Source organism: Scylla paramamosain, chromosome 36 (genome assembly GCF_035594125.1).
Source record: "Scylla paramamosain isolate STU-SP2022 chromosome 36, ASM3559412v1, whole genome shotgun sequence".
NCBI lineage: Eukaryota > Metazoa > Arthropoda > Malacostraca > Decapoda > Portunidae > Scylla > Scylla paramamosain.
In genome coordinates, this window is record NC_087186.1 from 13,446,908 (window position 1) to 13,466,907 (window position 20,000).

At 46.3% G+C, this 20,000-nt stretch overlaps 2 protein-coding genes and 1 long non-coding RNA gene across 6 annotated transcripts in view; 1 reads left to right on the forward strand and 2 right to left on the reverse strand.

The window, feature by feature from the left end:
• The window catches only part of LOC135091024 (uncharacterized), a 4,044-nt gene extending 1,559 nt beyond the window's left edge, over nucleotides 1-2,485 (forward strand). The window contains 3 exon segments of the mRNA XM_063988344.1: nucleotides 824-955; nucleotides 1,355-1,569; nucleotides 1,571-2,485. Coding sequence (XP_063844414.1) covers nucleotides 829-955; nucleotides 1,355-1,569; nucleotides 1,571-1,717 — 489 coding nt within the window. The 5' untranslated portion in view covers nucleotides 824-828 and the 3' untranslated portion in view covers nucleotides 1,718-2,485.
• The window catches only part of LOC135091028 (uncharacterized), a 28,069-nt gene extending 23,506 nt beyond the window's left edge, over nucleotides 1-4,563 (reverse strand). For 3 of the 4 annotated variants that reach the window (XR_010262248.1, XR_010262246.1, XR_010262245.1), the window contains exons 1-2: nucleotides 4,425-4,563; nucleotides 2,902-2,991 (exon numbers count right to left, since the gene is read on the reverse strand). This is a non-coding gene — a long non-coding RNA (uncharacterized LOC135091028). The remainder of the gene's footprint in view (nucleotides 1-2,901; nucleotides 2,992-4,424) is intronic. The other variant, XR_010262247.1, reaches the window with a different exon arrangement.
• A 109-nt stretch (nucleotides 4,564-4,672) lies between these two features.
• The window catches only part of LOC135091031 (discoidin domain-containing receptor tyrosine kinase B-like), a 229,432-nt gene continuing 214,104 nt past the window's right edge, over nucleotides 4,673-20,000 (reverse strand). The window contains exons 10-18 of the mRNA XM_063988350.1: nucleotides 19,143-19,353; nucleotides 16,352-16,929; nucleotides 15,691-15,843; nucleotides 14,658-14,783; nucleotides 13,724-13,935; nucleotides 13,211-13,303; nucleotides 8,340-8,490; nucleotides 7,775-7,956; nucleotides 4,673-7,210 (exon numbers count right to left, since the gene is read on the reverse strand). Of these exons, the coding sequence (XP_063844420.1) occupies nucleotides 7,159-7,210; nucleotides 7,775-7,956; nucleotides 8,340-8,490; nucleotides 13,211-13,303; nucleotides 13,724-13,935; nucleotides 14,658-14,783; nucleotides 15,691-15,843; nucleotides 16,352-16,929; nucleotides 19,143-19,353 (1,758 nt within the window). The 3' untranslated portion in view covers nucleotides 4,673-7,158. The remainder of the gene's footprint in view (nucleotides 7,211-7,774; nucleotides 7,957-8,339; nucleotides 8,491-13,210; nucleotides 13,304-13,723; nucleotides 13,936-14,657; nucleotides 14,784-15,690; nucleotides 15,844-16,351; nucleotides 16,930-19,142; nucleotides 19,354-20,000) is intronic.

Consider the following 20,000-nt stretch of genomic DNA (forward strand, 5'->3'; position numbering starts at 1 on the left):
TTTTTTTACTCCTTCCCTTTTTCGTTTTTTCTCTTGTCTCTAGTCCCTTTTTCTTCTCTTCTTTTGTTCTACTTCTTCCCCTTTCACTTTTCCTTATTCCCTTTCGTCTTTTTTCTTCTTTTCCCTAATCCACATTCTTTCAATCTATTTTTTATCTCATTTCTCTCCTTCCCTTGTTTCAGCTGTTTCGTTTCACCCTTTCTTTATTCTCTCCCTTCCTTTCCATTTCTTTCTTTCATTTCATTCACTACATTAGAAAAAAAAATGAAAAAATACTTTCAAAACCTAATGAATCTGTTGTTAGTATCAGAGAGAGAGAGAGAGAGAGAGAGAGAGAGAGAGAGAGAGAGAGAGAGAGAGAGAGAGAGAGAGGAGAGAGAGAGAGAGAGAGAACAGGTTGTAGTGACTTTTAATACATTGAGGTCATGCATTCCCTGGTCAATATAATGAAAGTGCTTGTCGGCTCGCCAGTGTGGAGAGCGAAAGTAGTCTCCCTGTCTGTCTGTCTGTCTGTCTGGGTGGCTGGCTGGAGGCTGGGCTGGGCTGGGGGGTGGGAGGGGTTGAGGGAAGGCACTTGTATTATTTAAGTTTGTTGTTGTTTTCTTGCTGTTTCTTTTCTTTACTTCCTTATACATATTCTTCTTCTCTTTTGTTCTTGTTCTCTTTATCTTTTTTGTTTTCTTTTCCTCTTTTCACTTCTTCCTCAGCTACTTTTTTTTTTTTTCCTCTTTTCTTTCTCCTCTCATTAACTTCAACAAGAACCTTTCTGAGGCGCGCCGTGGTGCTTCAGAATACGTTCCTAAGATCCAGTGTGTCTTTGCAGCAGTCATGAAGGTCTTGGCGGCGTGCTTACTGCTGGCGCTGGGAGTGTCTGCCCAGAATGCCGGTACTAATGGCGGTAATGTCATTCAACCCGAGACTGCTACCAGAGTTTTGAAGGCTGACGTCTTGAGAGGTGAGTGGCTGACTCCTTACTTGATTTGACGTTAGAGGGGAAAGAGGACTCTATTTCACTACCTTTCCTTTTCTTTTCCCTCTTGGCCAGTGCCTCTCATGATCTCCAGAATTCTTCCAAATACTTGAACAACGTAGTGAGTGGCTGTGTCCTTGATCCTGAAGTGTTCGCGGCTCTATCCTTAGATGGTTTGACGCATGAGGGAATGAAAAAGTGTTTTTAGATGCTGAAGACATCGAATATCTTAGGAATATCTTAGCTTCTCTTCAATACACCACAACCTTTAGTAATAATATCATAGCTTCTCTTCAGGTACTCGAGACAACACGCTCAAGGCACCGAAACATTTAGTAACACCATCGTTCACGCCTTCAACACCATCACCTCTCCCCCACACAGACGCTCCTGGGGCCAGCTTCGGCTCCACCACCTGCAGCTTCTACGAGCCGGGTGTCACCTGGAACCTCGTGGTGTTCTGCGGGCAGGCTACCTGCATGAAGAACGAGACTGGCTTCTTCGAGATCGTGGAGGACTGCGGACCGGCGCCCAAAGCCAACGAACAGTGCCAGCAGATCCTCGCTCCCCCCCCCGGCGCTGACTTCCCCCACTGCTGCCCCCAAGTATGACTGCCTCCCCGGCGTCACCCTGGAGTTCCCCACGGAGGAGGAGATCAAGGCTGAGCTGGACAGACTACGCAAGGAGCGCGAGGAGGCACAGAAGAAGGCCCAGCAGGAAGCTGCAGCAACCCAGGCCACCGCCTAAGCTTAAACCACTCACCCATCCATTACTCAAGCTTAAGCCACACACCTACCCCACCAAAAGACCATTAGAAGTTGAGTAAGGGTATTTTTAGATGGAAAATTCATAGTTTACCACAGGCTTAAACCACACCCACCTACACCATCACGAGACCATTGGCAGTGGGGTAAAGGGAGTCAACGGAAAATTCTGATAGTTCTTTGTTATACGGTTATGTTACGAAGGAAACTATTTTTTTTATTTATTTATTTTTTTCGTTTTTTGAGAATGTGTTTCCAGACAGACGCGCTAAAAGGCTATTAGCTTTGGAATAAAGGGGAAAATAAACGGAAATTAGCGACAGTTCTTGTTATGTTTTCTTATTAATCAAACATCATTTTCTTCAGACAGACGCACTAAATAAAGGCGTCTCAATCAAAACAACAGAAAACAGAAGCATTACTTTCTTAAGAAGTGTTACCATTGTTGTATCATTAATCAAACAATTTTTTTCTTTTCTTTTTCGAGGATGCGCGCGCAGTTTTACCAGAAAGACGCGCTAAAAGGGAAGCTAAATCAAAATATGAGTACTACTACTTTCTAAAGGGCATAGGAGAGAGCAGACACGTTCACTAACAAGCTCATTAACACGACTATTGTTACACGCTGATCCTGAACTGAAGAGGGTCAAGAGAAGAGAGCTTGCTTGGTTTGAACGTGAAAGCTGTTTTTCTTAGCAGTTTCATGATTGCATTGTTGGATTGGAGAGAAATAAAGGTGAAGAAAAACAAACCTAGATTAATTAACTAAACTATCCTGGTTCATAAATGTGTAACTATTAAACAATGAACACACACACACACACACACACACACACAAAAAAAAAAAAAAAAAAAAAAAAAAAACTACCGAGGAATAATAATAAGACACAATCACTTATTAAACACACACACACACAGACACACACACACACACACACACACACACACACACCTCTACCTACTACCCCCCCATCACCACCCACACCCACCTAACCCAGAAAACTACTGAAAAACAACAAGAAATGAACAAAAACACATCATCGCTCACTTATCAAGCAACACACACACACACACACACACACACGTTGCCCACCCCACCACCCACACCCCCCTAACCCACAAAACTACTAAGAAACAACAACAACAACAACACAATGACTCACTCACCAACCTTCACGCGGCGCATCGATCCCAGGAAAGCATCAGGAGGCGAAGGACACAAGGGAGTCCATAAGTACTGCCATCCGCTTCGATGACCTTGAAGGAGTGAAGGAAGCGTGAGGGAAGGAAGTGAATGCTGGATAGCGTGAGTAATGTAAATGGTATGCTCTCTTTATTGCTGTTATTATGATGATCTTGTGTTTGACGGGCTGTACTGTGCTGCGTGTGTGTTTGTGGTGTGAAGGATTTGCAGAGAGAGAGAGAGAGAGAGAGAGAGAAGAGAGAGAGAGAGAGAGAGAGAGAGAGAGAGAGAGAGAGAGCTGGGTTCACACTTTTTATTTGGTATTAATGGTGTAGAATGTTCGTTGAATTATCTTTAAAATCATGGAAATTAAGTTAAAATATGTGGATTTTGCTACGGAAGTTTAAAGTTCACGAGACTGATTCCGTGTTCCGAGGCTTCGTTCGTTGGAATGCTTCACTGACTCAATCCATGACTGTTTTCCATTGTACGTCATTCCTTCCATGAAAAATACTTTCTTGTTTGCTATTTGGCACATCTTTAAACTGAGTAGAAACTGCAAAATATAATCTTTTCATCCCTTACTTTCTTGTAGATGCTTACAAAAACTTCATGCATTACTTCTGTTGCTGTTAAATTCGTATCGCAGTGAAAGGGTTCGTCATAACTACGCTACGAGTAGTATTCCTTTGTAAGTGAATACATCTCAGCTGAAGGCCAGAAAAATAACAATCAGTATAAACATTGTTAGCAGTTCGGGGCCATTATTCACCTCCAGCCAATGAGGACAGCGTGATGTCATTAAGCCTTGACCAATGGGAGGACTCCACCTTTGCTTGTTTCACAGTGGGCCATTACAGATACGCGAGCTACAAATAATAGCTGACCCTTCGTGATTTTAAGTGTAAAGAGATCGAGTGTGGCCCTTCAACTCTCATATTACTTTCTATCTTGCTGTATCACCGTTACTCAGCATTACACTGCCGTGAAAAGAATGATTTTTACCGTATTTTCGTGTAATTTCCCAATATTACGTCCTAATAGAAAACATGGTAATAAAGAAACTGTACTGTTTAAAGGTAAACTGAAGAAAATGTACCTAAAACTCGATAATCAGTTGACGGCTGTTTGAAGACTCCCTGCTGGCCAGACACTTGAAACTCGCTGTATTTATTCGTTTAAAAAGTCACATACGTTAATCAAATGAATAATAAGAATAATCACCAAACAGGGAATACGAACGGGAAGACAATAACAAGCAGTAACTAGCAGTAACTAACGGAACGCGGTGTGTGTGTGTGTGTGTGTGTGTGTGTGTGTGTGTGTGTGTGCTGCTTTCTCTGCGCCACCCTGCGTAGGATAGATACATAGATACACAAATGAGAAGTGTCTTGAAAGCTCCCTACTACAGAGTACCGTAACACACAATACTTAAAGAAGTGATTAGTTAACTACACAGTGCCTTGTTAGTGTGATAGTGTTCATTAGTATCTTCTCTACTCTTTACCTTGTCGTCTTCTCGGGACACCCTCATCGTTATCCACTCACAGTTCATCATGTAGGTATGTGGATTAATGCCTGAAGGATCCCTAGAAACACATTCCTTCCTCTTCATTCCTATATCCTTCCTCCTCCGTGGTTCGTGCAGCACTGAAGACGGCCACGAGGGCATATGTACTCATTTTCCTTAGCTCGTGGACAGAAAAACTTAAACGGTAAACTCAAATAATTGTGAGTGAGAAGTAATAAAACACGTCAAGAAGTAAACCTTTATTTTAGAACGTTCTCCAAATACTCTCAGATACTGCAAAGGGAAATTAAATTAAAAAAGACATGATTTCGATGTTTAATAAGGGCTCTGAGGAACACAGATCAAAGGAACACGGGAATAGACAAGTTGGGGGGCAAAAAAAAAAAAAAAAAAAAAAAGCAGGTATGAATCAGGAGAAAAACGGGGTTTTAGAGTTGTCCTGAGAGAAAACGGGTGTGAGAAAAGGTGGGACTAAGGGAAAAAGGAGGTAGAGTAGGGGTCAGGCGGATGCAGGAGGGGGTGAGGGTGAGAGGGGAGAAATGTGAATGCGTGGGAGAGCGTTGAGTGAGAGGTGAGAGAACTGTAGTCATTCTCTGGATATATAAACTGATAACACTACTCACTCGTCACCTCACGCACGTACGCACGCCCCTCCTCATTACCTCTGCGCCCACTTCCTACCATCACACCTGTTCCTTAGGTAATTAATTTGCTAAAGTTACACTACATCTACAAAAATGACTTCAGCAAAAATAGTAGTGTTACAAATTAGGTCTCCACGCCATCATACACACACACACACACACACATATACTCTCTCTCTCTCTCTCTCTCTCTCTCTCTCTCTCTCTCTTTCTCTCTCTGACGGGGCGCAGTGCAGCTCCCGTCCCCCGCAATAGACAGGAAGACTCGTCAGATAAAAAACACCGCAGGAGAAATTAGAGAGCAGCAGCAGCAGCAGACGGGAAGCGCGTCCCCGACTGCTCTGGCTGACACACACACACACACACACACACACACACACACACACACACACACACACACACACACACACACACACACACACACACACCTAGGTTACTTGGTTAGTTACTAAAAACACTGATACACCTAAGTTAATTCCTGTCCTTGTCTCTCTCTCTCTCTCTTCTCTCTCTCTCTCTCTCTCTCTCTTTCACACACACACACACACACACACACACACCTTGGAATGCACCACCGACATGATAAAACTAGTTCATATGTATGTATGTATATTCTTATGGAAATTACAGCTACATAGTTCTTAAGTCCTCTAAGCCTAGAGTCCAGGTACGGAAGAGAGTGTGAGAGGAAGTGTAGCCTCTTGGAAAACAGTCAGTCATTTCCAGTCACCATTGCGTCCGTGCAGAAACACACACACACACACACACACACACACACACACACACACACACACACACACACACACACACACACACACACACACACACACACACACACACACACACACAGGCACCCACTAAGCAGCCCAGGAGGAGGCCACAAGGGTCACACCACATCCCGTATTCAGAAACGTTTGTCTCTCTCACCACAAGTATTTTCCAAAGCCACAGAGGTGACCAGTCTGGTTCTCAAGAGTGTTTCTCCTGCTGATAATGTACAAATCTTGTTAATCTGTCACTAGAACCATAAAAAAAATCATCCTTAAAAACCCGTGCAGCTTTAACAAGAGCCTTTTAAAAGTAGTGGAGATGCAGGCAGAAGTTTCGAATACGGGCAGGTCCTTTCCCCCGCCACGCCTCCTTCCTGAAGGCCGCGGGTCCCTGGTCTTAAGGTAGGTCACAAAAGTTACAAGTATCAATGTACAATCGACAGACTAGCAGGTGTTGCAGCCCTCGACGTGAGGCATTACTGAAGGCTCTGAATCAGTTGAGGCGCCGCGTTGAGACCCGCACGTGGCCGCAGGGGTCCCGCAGAGGGAGTCCTGGGTCTGTATTCTGGAACGCTTTGCTCTCTCGACACGACTATTTTCAAAGCCCGCAGAGAAGATTAGCCGGGTTCTCAAGACTGTTTCTCCTGTTAATCATGTGGAAATCTTGTCAATCTGTCACAAGAACCGAAAAAAACCTTAAGAACCCGTCTCACTTCCCAATAACTATTTTCAGAGGACACAGAGATGATTAGCCAAGTACTCAAGAGTGTTTCTCTTGTTCATAATGTATAAATCTTGTTAATCTGTCACTAGAGCCATAAAAACACCCTTGAAAACCTGTGTAACTTTAACTAGAGCCTCTTGAATGTAGCGGAGGTGCGGCGCATAAGTGCTTCAGAATACGGCCCCTGCCCCGTGAGGTATTGCCGGAGTCTTCTCCCAGTCAGCGGCCACGGGTAGTGCGGCGTTGTCTCTTCACCGTCAGGAGTTACGGAGAGAAGGACCCGCAAAGCACACCACGCGACACTCCCGCGCCCTCCGTGATATGTTGTGACGCCTCACCACTCCCCTCCACACACACACGCATGCAGTACCCTCGCCATGTCCAGCTGCAAGCAAACACTAGCTTGGGCTTGGGGAGCGCTTGAGGGTACTGCAGGAGGCGCTGATGTGGGTGTCCTTTACCACTCAAGGCCCGCACCTTCACTTAAAGGCGCTGGGTTGCGTGGCTTGACAAGATAGAGTGTATGGTGTTGAAGGAAGGGCGGTGTGTGACGTGTGGCCGCCAACAGGAGGTCATAACGTCCTGTACCTCCCGAGGGCACCAGGCCGGCGGGGTGAGCTGCACCTGGGGGTATAAAGGCAACGTTAGTTACTGTAGTAGGCGCAGCAGAAGGCACTGAAGGAGGGATAGGTGTGTGGGTGGTGTTCAGGTTTAGGTTTGTAAATTGAATAAAGAGAAGGAAGGGATGGAAACTGAGGAAGAAGAAAGAGAAGAAAAGAAAGGGAAAGGAAAAGGAAGAAACTGAAGGAAGGGAGGGAAGACTAGGAAACTGAAGGAAGAGAAGGAAACCAAAGGAAATGAAGAGAAGAAAGGAAAGGAACTGAAGGACTCTGAAGGAATAGAAGAAAAACGAAAGGAAGAAAAGAAAGAGATGAAAACTGAAAGAAACTGAAGGAAGAGAATGAACCTGGAGGAAGAAAACAGAGAAGAAAACCGGAACAAAATAAAGAAAGAGAAGGAAAAGAAGGAAACAGAGGGAAGACAAGGGACGAATAATAAAAAAAAGATAACGAAGAAAAGAAACTCAAGAAAACTGAAAGCAAACGAAGGAAAACGAGAAATCGAAGGAAAATGAAGGAAAAAGCAAGACACCCAACATCACCACCACACCTCAACAAAAGGGCGTACCTGCGGCGTGGCATAGGCATCATCAGCGGGCGGGGGGTGAGGGCGTGGGCGTGCGTGGAGACGAGAGCGTGGAAGAGCAGGTCGTCGGAGAGGTGGTGGTGTGGGCGGCGCCTTGCGAGGGTAAGTATCTCCCACAGGGTCACACCGAAGGCCCACACGTCACTACCAGTGCTGAAGGAACTCTGAGGTGAAGGAAGTGAAGGGCAGTGAAGGAGACGTTGAGTGAAGGTGTTTTGCGTGTGTGTGTGTGTGTGTGTGTGTGTGTGTGTGTGTGTGTGTGTGTGTGTGTGTGTGTGTGTGTGTGTGTGTGTGTGTGTGTGTGTGTGTGTGTGTGTTTCCTGCATAAAGTAAAGGAAGAGAAAGAAACTAAAGGAACAGAAGGAAGAGAAGAAACGAAAGAGCTCTGGGGTGAAGGAAATGAAGGAAAATGAAGGAAAGGTAGAGAGAAAACATGCAGTGACCTTGATATTTGTGTGTGTGTGTGTGTGTGGTTCCCGCCCAACCCTTCTACTGCCTCGCCTCCAGGATACACCAACGGAGGGGACAGGTACAAAGGGCACCTCACCTGACACAACACCTCGGGGGCACACCAGCGCAGGGGAGCGGGGCCGCGGCCATCAGGGGCGCGCCAGTAGTCTGATGCGTAGCGGGGGAGCGCTGACCCCACCTGTGTCACCTTCACTACGCCGCTCTCGCCGCCCACGATCACCACATTCCTGTAGAGGGAAGAGGAGCATCAGCCACCTGCTCTCCCACTACGACTGTTTTCAAAGGCCGCAGAGATGATTAGCCGGGTTCCCAAGAGTGCTTCTCCTGTTAAAGATGTGGGAATCCTATCAATCTGTCACTACAATCGTAAAAAAAAAGAAAAAAAAAGAAAAGAAAAAAAAGCCTTAGCAATATGATAAGTAAGTAATTTGGTCAAACAAGAGACAATCGAATACTTGAGTAAATAAAAAAATAGCTAAACAAAAAGAAAACAAATGCGATTATTAGAGAGAGAGAGAGAGAGAGAGAGAGAGAGAGAGAGAGAGAGAGAGAGAGAGAGAGAGAGAGAGAGAGAGAGAGAGAGAGAGAGAGAGAGAGAGAGAGAGATACACAATATATAAATAAATAAAAGAGCAAATAAAAGAACAACCACGACACAACTCCTCTCTTTGTCCCGTGCAGGCGCCGGCGGGGGAGAGAGAGAGAGAGAGAGAGAGAGAGAGAGAGAGAGAGAGAGAGAGAGAGAGAGAGAGAGAGAGAGAGAGAGAGAGAGAGAGAGAGAGAGAGAGATGCAGGGTGTAAACAACATTTCGCGCTCACAACGGGTTAACATTTCCACAGCATTCATCCAGACCCCCCTCTTTATTTTTCATGGTGGGGGGAGGAAGGTGGGGGGATGGCGAAGAGGAGGAGGAGGAGGAGGAGGGATACAGTGATAATTATCCAGATTACTACTTATGCTACTGCTACTACTACTACTATTACTACTACCACCACTACGTAGGAGGAGGAGGAGGAGGAGGAGGAGGAGGAGTAATAGGTTGATAAAGGGAAAAAAAATTATGTCTACCACCACCACCACCACCACCACCACCACCACTACTACCACCGCCACCACTACTACTACTACTACTACTACTACTACTACTACTACTACTAAAAAAAAACATTGGTGCAAACTTTATTTTTCCCCATTATTGCAGTGACAGGCTAGTTTCACGGGGCTGTAATCTAAAAATAATGATGGATTTATGTACGCGCGGCGGAGGGGGCTGCAGAGAGAGAGAGAGAGAGAGAGAGAGAGAGAGAGAGAGAGAGAGAGAGAGAGAGAGAGAGAGAGAGATTGCGGGATGAGGGAAGGGAGGACAGGTAGGTGTGTGTGTGTGTGTGTGTGTGTGTGTGTGTGTGTGTGTGTGTGTGTGTGTGTGTGTGTGTGTGTGTGTGTGTGTGTGTGTGTGTGTGTGTGTGTGTGTGTGTGTGTGTGTGTGTGTTTTCAGCACGTACGTACACACTTCCTGTCTCCATCATGTACGAGTATTCCAGGCAGATAGTTTTCTCTCTCTCTCTCTCTCTCTCTCTCTCTCTCTCTCTCTCTCTCTCTCTCTCTCTCTCTCTCTCTCTCTCTCTCTCTCTCACTGGAGGATGTCAGAGCACCCATATCCTACCCTAACCTACCCTAACATAACCTAAAACACCCATATCTTAACTAAACCTGACCTAACCTCACGCCTACTCAAGCACTGAAGGCGAGGCGGGGATTCCTTCAGTGGTAGAAGCTCTCGTGGGTCAACCGTGGCGCCCCTGGTGATGCTAAACCTGCACAGACGCCTTGGGTTCCTCCTCACCCTAGGACACCCATTAGACTTAAGGAGGGAGGCTCAGATCACACCCTTTGGCTCACCGCTACTAGAATATCAATGAGCCACGAACGCAAATCAGGTTTAACACATTACGTTCCTTTCAGGTATAAGAACGCTAGATTTCAAGGTCATACAGTTGGAAATCACGTGTTTTTAAGGGTACACCAGCTTTATGACCTCCTGTGGGATTGCACTGTCTGAAGCCTCAATGAACCGTACATGTAAATTAGGTTCAGCACGTAAGGTTCTTCTCAGGTAAAGGGATGCTAGAATTCAGGGTCATACGGTTGGAATTTAGGGTTTATTTCAAGGGTATACCGCCTTTGTGACACTGTGGGTTAGTATTGTCTTGCTTTGAGTGGTTGAGACGTGTGGTGTTTTGTAGGGTGTAATATAGAAAGGAGGAAGAGGAGGGGGAGGAGGAGGAGGAGGAGGGGGCAGTAGTAGTAAGGTAGCTATGTTATTTAAATCATACGACCACCCACCATGTCTTCCCTTTCTCCTTTCTTCCTTCCCTTCCTTCAATTTCTCAGCAGGACAGGTAGGCAGGTAAAGCCCCGCGCCGCAGATTACTCCAGGTGATAAGAACAGGTGAGAGAGTTTAAAGGTCTTAGTGGCTGTTTAGGTTTGTGAGGTTTTATTAAAATAGGTATGATTGTTTTTGCTTTTTAGATTTTTTAGTGTAGTTGGGTGAAGCAGAAGAGAGAGAATATGTGATAAACTTTCGTGGATGAGATAAAATGAAAGTTAAATTATGTATACAGTGTTTTTCTATTTATTTATTTGTTTCTCTATCCTTATATCTTTCCTCAGGGTAACGTGGAAGAAAGGGTAGATGGTAGATAGGGGTTTGTAGGGTCAGGCAGCCCAGCATCACCTTTCATTCCTCCCTCCCATGTTCCTTCAAATCCTCCTTCACCACGTCACTTCCACACCTCCACCTCCCCATCTCCACACACACACAAACACACACCAATCCCAACACCATCCTTCGGTTCGTCCATCTCGCTCCTTCAATCCACACACAATACCCACACCAATTCCACCTCCACCTCCACCTCCACATAGGCCAGCGCGCTATAAAACAAGCGACAGGAGAGTTTAGAGGCAATTCAGCGACAGGTTAGGGCGCTGGCTGGCTCTGAAAGGGTCCTCTTCTTTCTAATTATACGCATGACAGCAACAGCACCCACAGCCAGACGTAACCTAACCTAATCCAGTCTAACCTACCAATCTATCCTAACCTAACCTAACCTAACCTAACCTAACCTAACCTAATCCAGTCTAACCTAGCAATCTATCCTAGCCTAACCTAACCCACTCTAACGATGTAATCTAAATGAACCTAATTGAACCTAACCTGACCTAAATTTAAGCTAACTAACTTACCTGACTTAACCTAACCTAACTCACCTCACCTAACCTAACCTAACCTGACCTAACCTAACCTGACCGTATTTTCTTCTTTCTCTTCTACTACTACTACTACTACTACTACTACTACTACTAAAACTACTACTACTATTACTACTACTACCACTACTACAACTGTTACTATTTGATCAGAAGAGAGAGAGAGAGAGAGAGAGAGAGAGAGAGAGAGAGAGAGAGAGAGAGAGAGAGAGCAGTTACATCCGATGCTTCTGAACCGGATAACAAAAGTTTCGAAACCATACGAGCTACACGCACAACTATCTCTCTCTCTCTCTCTCTCTCTCTCTCTCTCTCTCTCTTACAGGTAAATGAAAACCACATAACGTAGTCTGTCACTCAAAAACAAGCCAACTCATATGAGAAAAACAAACGAGAGAGAGAGAGAGAGAGAGAGAGAGAGAGAGAGAGAGAGAGAGAGAGAGAGAGAGAGAGAGAGAGAGAGAGAGAGAGAGAGAGAGAGAGAGAGATACACTTCTTCTATTCTTCCTCCTCCTTTATGTCCTCGTCACCATCCCTCCCTCCTCCTCCTCCTCCTCCTCCTCCTCCTCCTCCTCCTCCTCCTCCTCCACCATTACAGTGTTACCAAATAATACAAAACCTTCTGTCCTCTTGTACATTTCAGATTTTTGAGTAGAAAATAGAGAGAGAGAGAGAGAGAGAGAGAGAGAGAGAGAGAGAGAGAGAGAGAGAGAGAGAGAGAGAGAGAGAGAGAGAGAGAGAGAGAGAGAGAGTTATTAGTGAAGCTTTTAAAATACATGGAAAAAAAAAATAGAAAACACGAACTATAGAAAAATATGTATTGAATTTTGCGAGGCTTCTTTGTTCATGCTGGCGGGAGAAACACACAAAATGATTATGATGCAATTAAAAAAAATGTGTGAAAATGTTGATAAGCCGCTTAGTGGAGGGATAATAACAATGAACAAATTAAAAGGTGATTTGCTAAAGAGAGAGAGAGAGAGAGAGAGAGAGAGAGAGAGAGAGAGAGAGAGAGAGAGAGAGAGAGAGAGAGAGAGAGAGAGAGAGAGAGAGAGAAAGTTTTAAGGATCGTTCACATACATACATACATACTCGTACACATTGTAATCACTGTTATCTTAATTATCTGGTCTACACACACACACACATACACACACACACACACACACACACACACACACACACACTTAAACATTTCATTCCCTCACCTAAATAATTTGCAAAAGCCACAAGGACAAATACCCAGAACCTCACAAATTTCATTAAACCTTCACTAATACACAAAAGCACCAGGACATCAGTATTCATGAAAGTACCCCAGACAACCCCAGTAACTTCCACTACCACCTGTTACAAGCACTCGAGAAGGTACAGGTTAGATACAAGAGGGCTGTACCGCACCTCAACTCAAATCTTTATCTCAGGTGAACACGGACAGGTAAACACAGACAGGTAAGTATACAGACAGGCAAACACTTTCTTGCTAACTATTGACCCTGAAAATTTTGCTTACATCACCTTTATTACGTCCCCTATACCATTTAAAGACCTCCAGCAGATCCTCAACCTACACCTCTCTTTATCTACAGGTGAACAGAGGCAGTTAAACATACATAGACAAACAAAGAGACAGGTAAACACACACAGGTAAACACACACAGGTAAGCACGCCCACCTTGCCGCCAGATCAGTGTGGGTGATGTGCAGACTCTCCAGGTGAGCCATGCCCGCCGCCACCTGGGTCGCCACGCCCACCAAGCCGCCCACGCTGAGGGAGAGGGAGTGAGTGAGTGGGAGAGTGAATGTGTAATTGTTTTCTTCTTTATTTCTTGTGTTTTCTTAATTTTCTACTCTTCCTTCTTAATTTTTCGTCCTTTTCTTGTTGTTGTTGTTGTTGTTGTTGTGCCTCCTCGTAGTAGTAGTAGTAGTAGTAGTAGTAGTAGTAGTAGTAGTAGTAGTAGTAGTAGTAGTAGTAGTGATTAAAGTGAGATGAAAACAAACAAAAAGTTATCAAATTTAGAACGTGAGAGAGAGAGAGAGAGAGAGAGAGAGAGAGAGAGAGAGAGAGAGAGAGAGAGAGAGAGAGAGAACAATACCGAGAGAGAGTGAAAGCGAGAGAGGGAGAACCAAACGAAACAAACACACAGAAACAAATATAACAAACTCTAACAAACCCACAGAACCTCACCTTATATGCGCGTGGGCGGCGGTGTGGTCTGTGGGCGTGGCTGGGGGGGCTGGGGGGGCGGTGTACTGGGCGGGGGAGAGAGTTCTGCGCTGAAGGTACTCCGGGAGGTGGGCGTCCTGCTGGTACTCCAACACCAGGGTCACGCCCACGGGACCGCCCATAACCACACCCATGAAGCGACACACGTTTTCATGGGCGAGGGAGGAGAGCAGCTGCGGGCGTGAGTGAGTGTGAGTGGGTGTGAGTGTGGGCGTGAAGTTTGGTTAGGTTAGGTTAGGTTAGGTTAGGAGGAGGAAGAGGAAGAGGAGGAGGAGGAGGAGGAGGAGGAGGAGGAGGAGGAGGAGGAGGAGGAGGAGGAGGAGGAGGAGGAGGAGGAGGAGGAGAGGGATATGGAAGAGTATTTTAAGAGATAAAAGATAACAGAAGAGAGAGAGAGAGAGAGAGAGAGAGAGAGAGAGAGAGAGAGAGAGAGAGAGAGAGAGAGAGAGAGAGAGAGAGAGAGAGAATTTCACATCTTTCCCCTACGGCAAACTCCAGGTAGGATTACACACACACACATTCTCTCTCTCTCTCTCTCTCTCTCTCTCTCTCTCTCTCTCTCTCTCTCTCTCTCTGGTCCGCCTTTAACTCAGTCAATATACATTTTTCCTTCAGTCTCCCCGTCCCGTCTTCTACAAGTCAATGACCTACTTTCCTCATTTTCTTTCAAAGTATATTGTTATTTTTGTTGTATTCACCTGTTGTTTGAGTTCATTGTGAATGTGAGCTAACAACAAGAACAGCAACAAGGTTAAGTTAGGGTTGAGTTAGGTAATTTTAGGTTAGGTTAGGTAAAGTTAGGTTAGGTTAGGTTAGGTAATTTTAGGTTAGGTTAGGTTAGGTAAAGTTAGGTTAAGTTAGGTTAGGTTGGGTTAGGTCAGGTTCTCGTGCCTACCTGAGCCTGGCGGGTGGCTGCAGGGGCTGCCTTGTGTGCCGTTACCGTGACAAGAGCTGCCTGGGTCACCTGCGCCTCCTCGTCGTCCTCCGCCGCCTCACTGCTGCTCACCACGCCTGCAGACAGCTGGGGACACCAAGGAGTGGTGAGTGAATTGGACACTACTACTACTACTACTACTACTACTAATACGGCTGCAGAGTTGTGGGCTCTAAGGGACGAGCAATTCTACTTCTACAACTACTAATGCCTTTTCCTTCCGCTATTACTAGCTTCGTTCTACTACTACTACTACTCCTTCTACTACCACTACTACTATTACTAGCATCCTTCGACCAGTATGAGCTTCCTACTACTACTACTACAATCTTTTCCTTCTACAACACCTACTACAAGTTTTTCCAAGAAGACGAACACTACTACTGCCCTCCCAAGCACAAGAGGTAGAGGAACCGTATTCTGAAACACCCCTGCGTCGGAACACTCCATTCAAAAGGCTCTAGTTGAAGTTACACAGATTTATAAGGATGTCTATAGAGCTCTAGCTGCAGATTAACAAGATTTCTATACAGGGAAAGAGTCTCGAGAACCCTTTGAAAATAGTCGTGGTGAGAGAGCAAGGCGTTTCAGAATACGGGCTAAGGAGAGAAGGAAGGATGGACGTTGCCTGCAGCCTCTTCATTCGCTATCTGGACAAAGGCGAAATGATGCACCTGCTACCTACGTTCTGCTTGGTAATCCTGCATCACACGCCTTGCCACTGACAGCAGAGAGAAGGAGCAGGTGCAGATGTAGGTGTATCATTGTGTTTCCTTGTGTATCCTTGCTCAGACCTGCAGTTGAGTGGCGAGGGTAGCATCACCTGCAGATCACCTCGCCCGGATATCCACGTGGTCGTCTTTCAAGGTTTACAAGTGATTTGTGTTTGACGCGGTAATTGTTTCCGTCTACTACTACTACTACTACTACTACTACTACTACTACTACTACTACTACTACTACTGCTACTACTACTACTACTACTATCACTCACCGTAGCAAAGGCCCCCGATGCCAGCAGTTCCGTCCGTGTGACTCTGTCCGCTGCGAGTGTGGGCGTGTGGGCGTGGGCGTGTCCGTGGCCGTGGGCGTGGGCGGGGTCTTGGCGATACACGGACGTCAGCCACGGACCAGTCACGGATGGGACCTGTACACACACACACACACACACACACACACACACACACACACACACACACAAAGGGAAAAGAAATGGATCACAAGAATATATATTTAAAAAATAATGCAAGTCAATCTCTCTCTCTCTCTCTCTCTCTCTCTCTCTCTCTCTCTCTCTCTCTCTCTCTCTCTCTCTCTCTCTCTCTCTCTCTCTCTCTCTCTCTCTCGTATCACTTAAACGTATTTGTTGACATATCATCTTCAAAAGGCATAAATTCAGAGAGAGAGAGAGAGAGAGAGAGAGAGAGAGAGAGAGAGAGAGAGAGAGAGAGAGAGAGAGAGAGAGGGGACAGGTGAGCGTTTCCATGAGAACCAGCGACACAGGTGAGCTGGGCAGGTGAACACGAGCGATCATTAACCCGCCACACCTGTTCCCTGTTGACCTGAGAGAGAGAGAGAGAGAGAGAGAGAGAGAGAGAGAGAGAGAGAGAGAGAGAGAGAGAGAGAGAGAGAGAGAGAGAGAGAGAGAGACATACCTGTATTTTCAAGTCATACTTCTCAGGTGGGGGTGGGATGGGCGGCGGGCGGGGAATGGAGGCAAGAGTCACTGGGCGGGGGATGGGCGTGAAGTAAGACGTGGAGGGGAAGGTCGATGAAGGCTTCAGAGTGGGCGTGGCATAGACGGGCGTGGAATCAGGCGTGGGTGGGCGTGGGGTGGACATGGGCGGGACAAGCGGCATTTTCTGCAAGTCTTCGTACAGTAGGCAGCTTCCCTCTTCATACGTGGGCGTGGTGCTTCCCAGGACGCCCACACCCGCACCCACGCCCTCCATCAGGCTCTTCATGTCCAGGGTGTCGGGCGGTGGGCGGCGGAATACCCTGGGAGATGAGCTTTTTCCACGGCGTCGTCTCAGCCACACCCCCGCCCACACTAACACAAGTACGCCCACGCCCACACTGAAGCCCACGGCCACGCCCACGTAGGTGCGGTGTTGGTGGGCGGTGTAGACAGCCCACACCTCATCGGGAGGATCTCGTGGGCGTGAGGCGGTGCGTTCCTCGGGCGTGGTGGCTGGGCGCGCCTCCCAGTCACCCAGCCCGCACCCACAGGGGTCTGAGGACACACCTGTTAGTCACCTGTGCTTTTTCTGGAGCTTAATGAACCTATATATTAACACACCTGTATACTAAACTTATATCTGTAACTAACCCAACATACCTGAATATTACTTGTACCCTAACACACCTGAAAACTAGCACACCTGAAAACTACCACCTCTTTACCCAAACGCACCTGTGTACTGCCACACTTGCACCAAAACACACCTGCACGTACATTTGAAATTATATTCTTTTTATATATTTTTCTCGCAATCAAAAGCTTCAAAATTGTTCTCCAGTTGCTCTACAATTATGTTCACACTTTCTCTATTTTTTTACCAACACCACGAGAGTATTTATTTATTTTTTTTATCCTGAGTGTGCGTGTGTCTATGTAGTTTGAGAAATTAACTGAGGTAATGAATGGGTTAGTGGTGGTGGCGGCGGTGGCTGGGGCGGTTAGAAGCTGTCGCGGCTTAACTACAGGTCCATTTCACTCGTTCTCTCTTCAATTTTGACTAACGACGAGAGAATTGAACGTAGTTTGAGAAATAACTGAGGGAATGACTGAATTGGCGGTGGTGGCGGTTGGCGGTGATGGTGGTTGGGGCGGTTAGAAGCAGAAGCAACTTAACCAGGCCCATTTTACTCATTCCTTTTTCACTTTCACGCAGCGGAGAAACATTCCATGTAATACTACGCAGACCGCGGCAGTTAGGAACGAGCATTTCTCAAAAAAAAACCTGAGGAAACTTCACCACGGCACGAGAGACGGGCGTTAGTGGGCGGCGGTGGGCGTGGGTGGGCGGAGCGAGGACTGTTTATATCCCAACACACCTAAAGCTAAAAAATTTACCCTTAATATTCTGAAACGCCTTACTTTCTCACCACGACTGCTTCCCAAGGCCAAAGAAATGATTAACCTGGTGCTCACAAGTGTTTCCCCTGTTATTAATGTAGAAATCTTGCTAATCTGTCACTTGAACCATAAAAACACCCTTCAATTATGTAGGGCCCTTTGAATGTAGTGGAGGTGAAATGCAGTGTTTCAGAATATAGGCCTTCCCTCGGTAATGCTCTTAGGTTCCTGCGGCGGGGCTGAGGGCGGCTTGGCTTGGAGTGGCAGGTCTTGAAACAGTCCTCAAACACGCATTAGGGAACACAGGGACAGTGGGGATAAGGGGCCGGCACAGGGAGTGGGGTGCGTTTCTCTCCTTTCGCTCTCCTTTATCTCAGTCTCCCCTCACTCGCTCGGTTAAAATGAGCGAAAAAAAGAGAAATGCGTCTTGAATTTCCCAGTTTCTCGCGTCTCTTTTTCTTCAGTTCGCTTGGAGATTTCATTAACTATCATTACCACCACCATTACCACTATTACCGCCGCCATTACGTAATTACCAATCAATTTAACACTAAGAGGAGATCCCCACTAATCTGTTTCATCTCGCGCCTTTGTGCTGTGAGGGTCGCAAGTGTGAGGTATCTTGCAGTGTTAGTGGGAAGGAAGACAGGCCGTGCCACACTTAGACAGAGGGCACCAACACATATCCTGACTACCCCTGCTAAGTATCGCTACCTGCTCCCCCTCCCTCCTCCCTGCCACGGACACCCCAGGGCATGCTTCTGTTAATAGACTTAAATTTTGGGCCCTCAGCACTTGTTGCCCCCTGCCTCCCCTGCTAAACACCCCTTCCCTGCTTCTCTATCCCTCTGGCATGGATATCTCAGTGCGTTTCTGTTAAATCCATCCTTCTCTCTCTCTCTCTCTCTCTCTCTCTCTCTCTCTCTCTCTCTCTCTCTCTCTCTCTCTCTCTCTCTCTCTCTCTCTCTCTCGCCATGAGTTTAAATGACTATTTCATTTGTAATTAAACTTTCGTTATCGTTTCTTTCATGTCGTTATAACCTTTTTGTTTATGATGCTCAATATTTTCCACCTACGTCTCTCTCTCTCTCTCTCTCTCTCTCTCTCTCTCTCTCTCTCTCTCTCTCTCTCTCTCTCTCTCTCTCTCTCTCTCTCTCTCTCTCTCTGCCACGTATAGACCTGATGTCTCCTTGCAGCTTCCCTTCTTAAGTTCTTTAATCTCTTCTACCCTCTCTCCCTCTTCCGTAAGTTACCTTATGTTCCGTTTTCTCCTTTTATACCCCCACTCTCCCTCTCTCCCTTCCCTTCTTATGTACTTACCTCACCACCCTTTCTCTCTCTCCCTTCCTCCCTTCCCTCAGACTCACAGGAATCAAAGTACACCTCCAGAATATTCGCCTCCATCCCAGACACCACCACCTCCAGCTGCAGTGACGCGCCGGGCCGCTGTCTCAGGTCAAAGGTCAAGTTCTGGGGTCCCGCCGGCGAGAGGACAGAGGCGCCCCAGGTGGTGGTCAGCGGCGTGTCGTCATAAAGGGAGGAGTTGGTGCCGAATGAGATCTTGGCTTTCATCTTGGGCTGTTGGTGAGAGGAGAGAGAGAAAGAGAGAGAGAGGGTGGGTTTTTAGTGGGTTCCTACGTGATGTGTGGTGATCTTGTGTTATTTTGGTGTTCTGGTGTGTTTTGGTGCGTTTTGGTGTGGTAATGGTGGTGTTTGTGGTGTTGGTGGTGATTCTTTGTGTTTTGTTATTATTATTGTCAATGTTTGTGTTCCTTTCTTATTTCATTGTCTTAGTTCTTTTTTTCACTCCTTCCTTTACTTCTTTGCTCCTTTTCTTCCTTTTTTCTTTTTTTCTCATTCTTTCAATTTTCTTTCCTTACTTTCCCTCTTCTTCTTTCTTTACTTTTTCCTTCTTTCCCTTCCCTTCCTTCCTTCTTTTCTGTCCTTCCTTCAATTCCCAAACACTCGTTTCCTCTTCCTCTTTCCCCTTCATTCCTCACCTCTCCCCCCAGTCTTCCCTACTCCTCCCTTCCCTCCTCGTATATACCTCTTCCCTCTCGTCTACTCTCATGCTCAATCCTCTCTACTCATCTAAGCCTCTCTGTCCTCTCACTCGCCTCCTCCTTCTCAGCATTACTTCTCTCACTCCCTCTCCTTCTCACCTCTTCCAGGAAGCTAAGCAGGAAATTAAAGGCAATAAAGGCGTTTTTCGTTTGACTATTAGA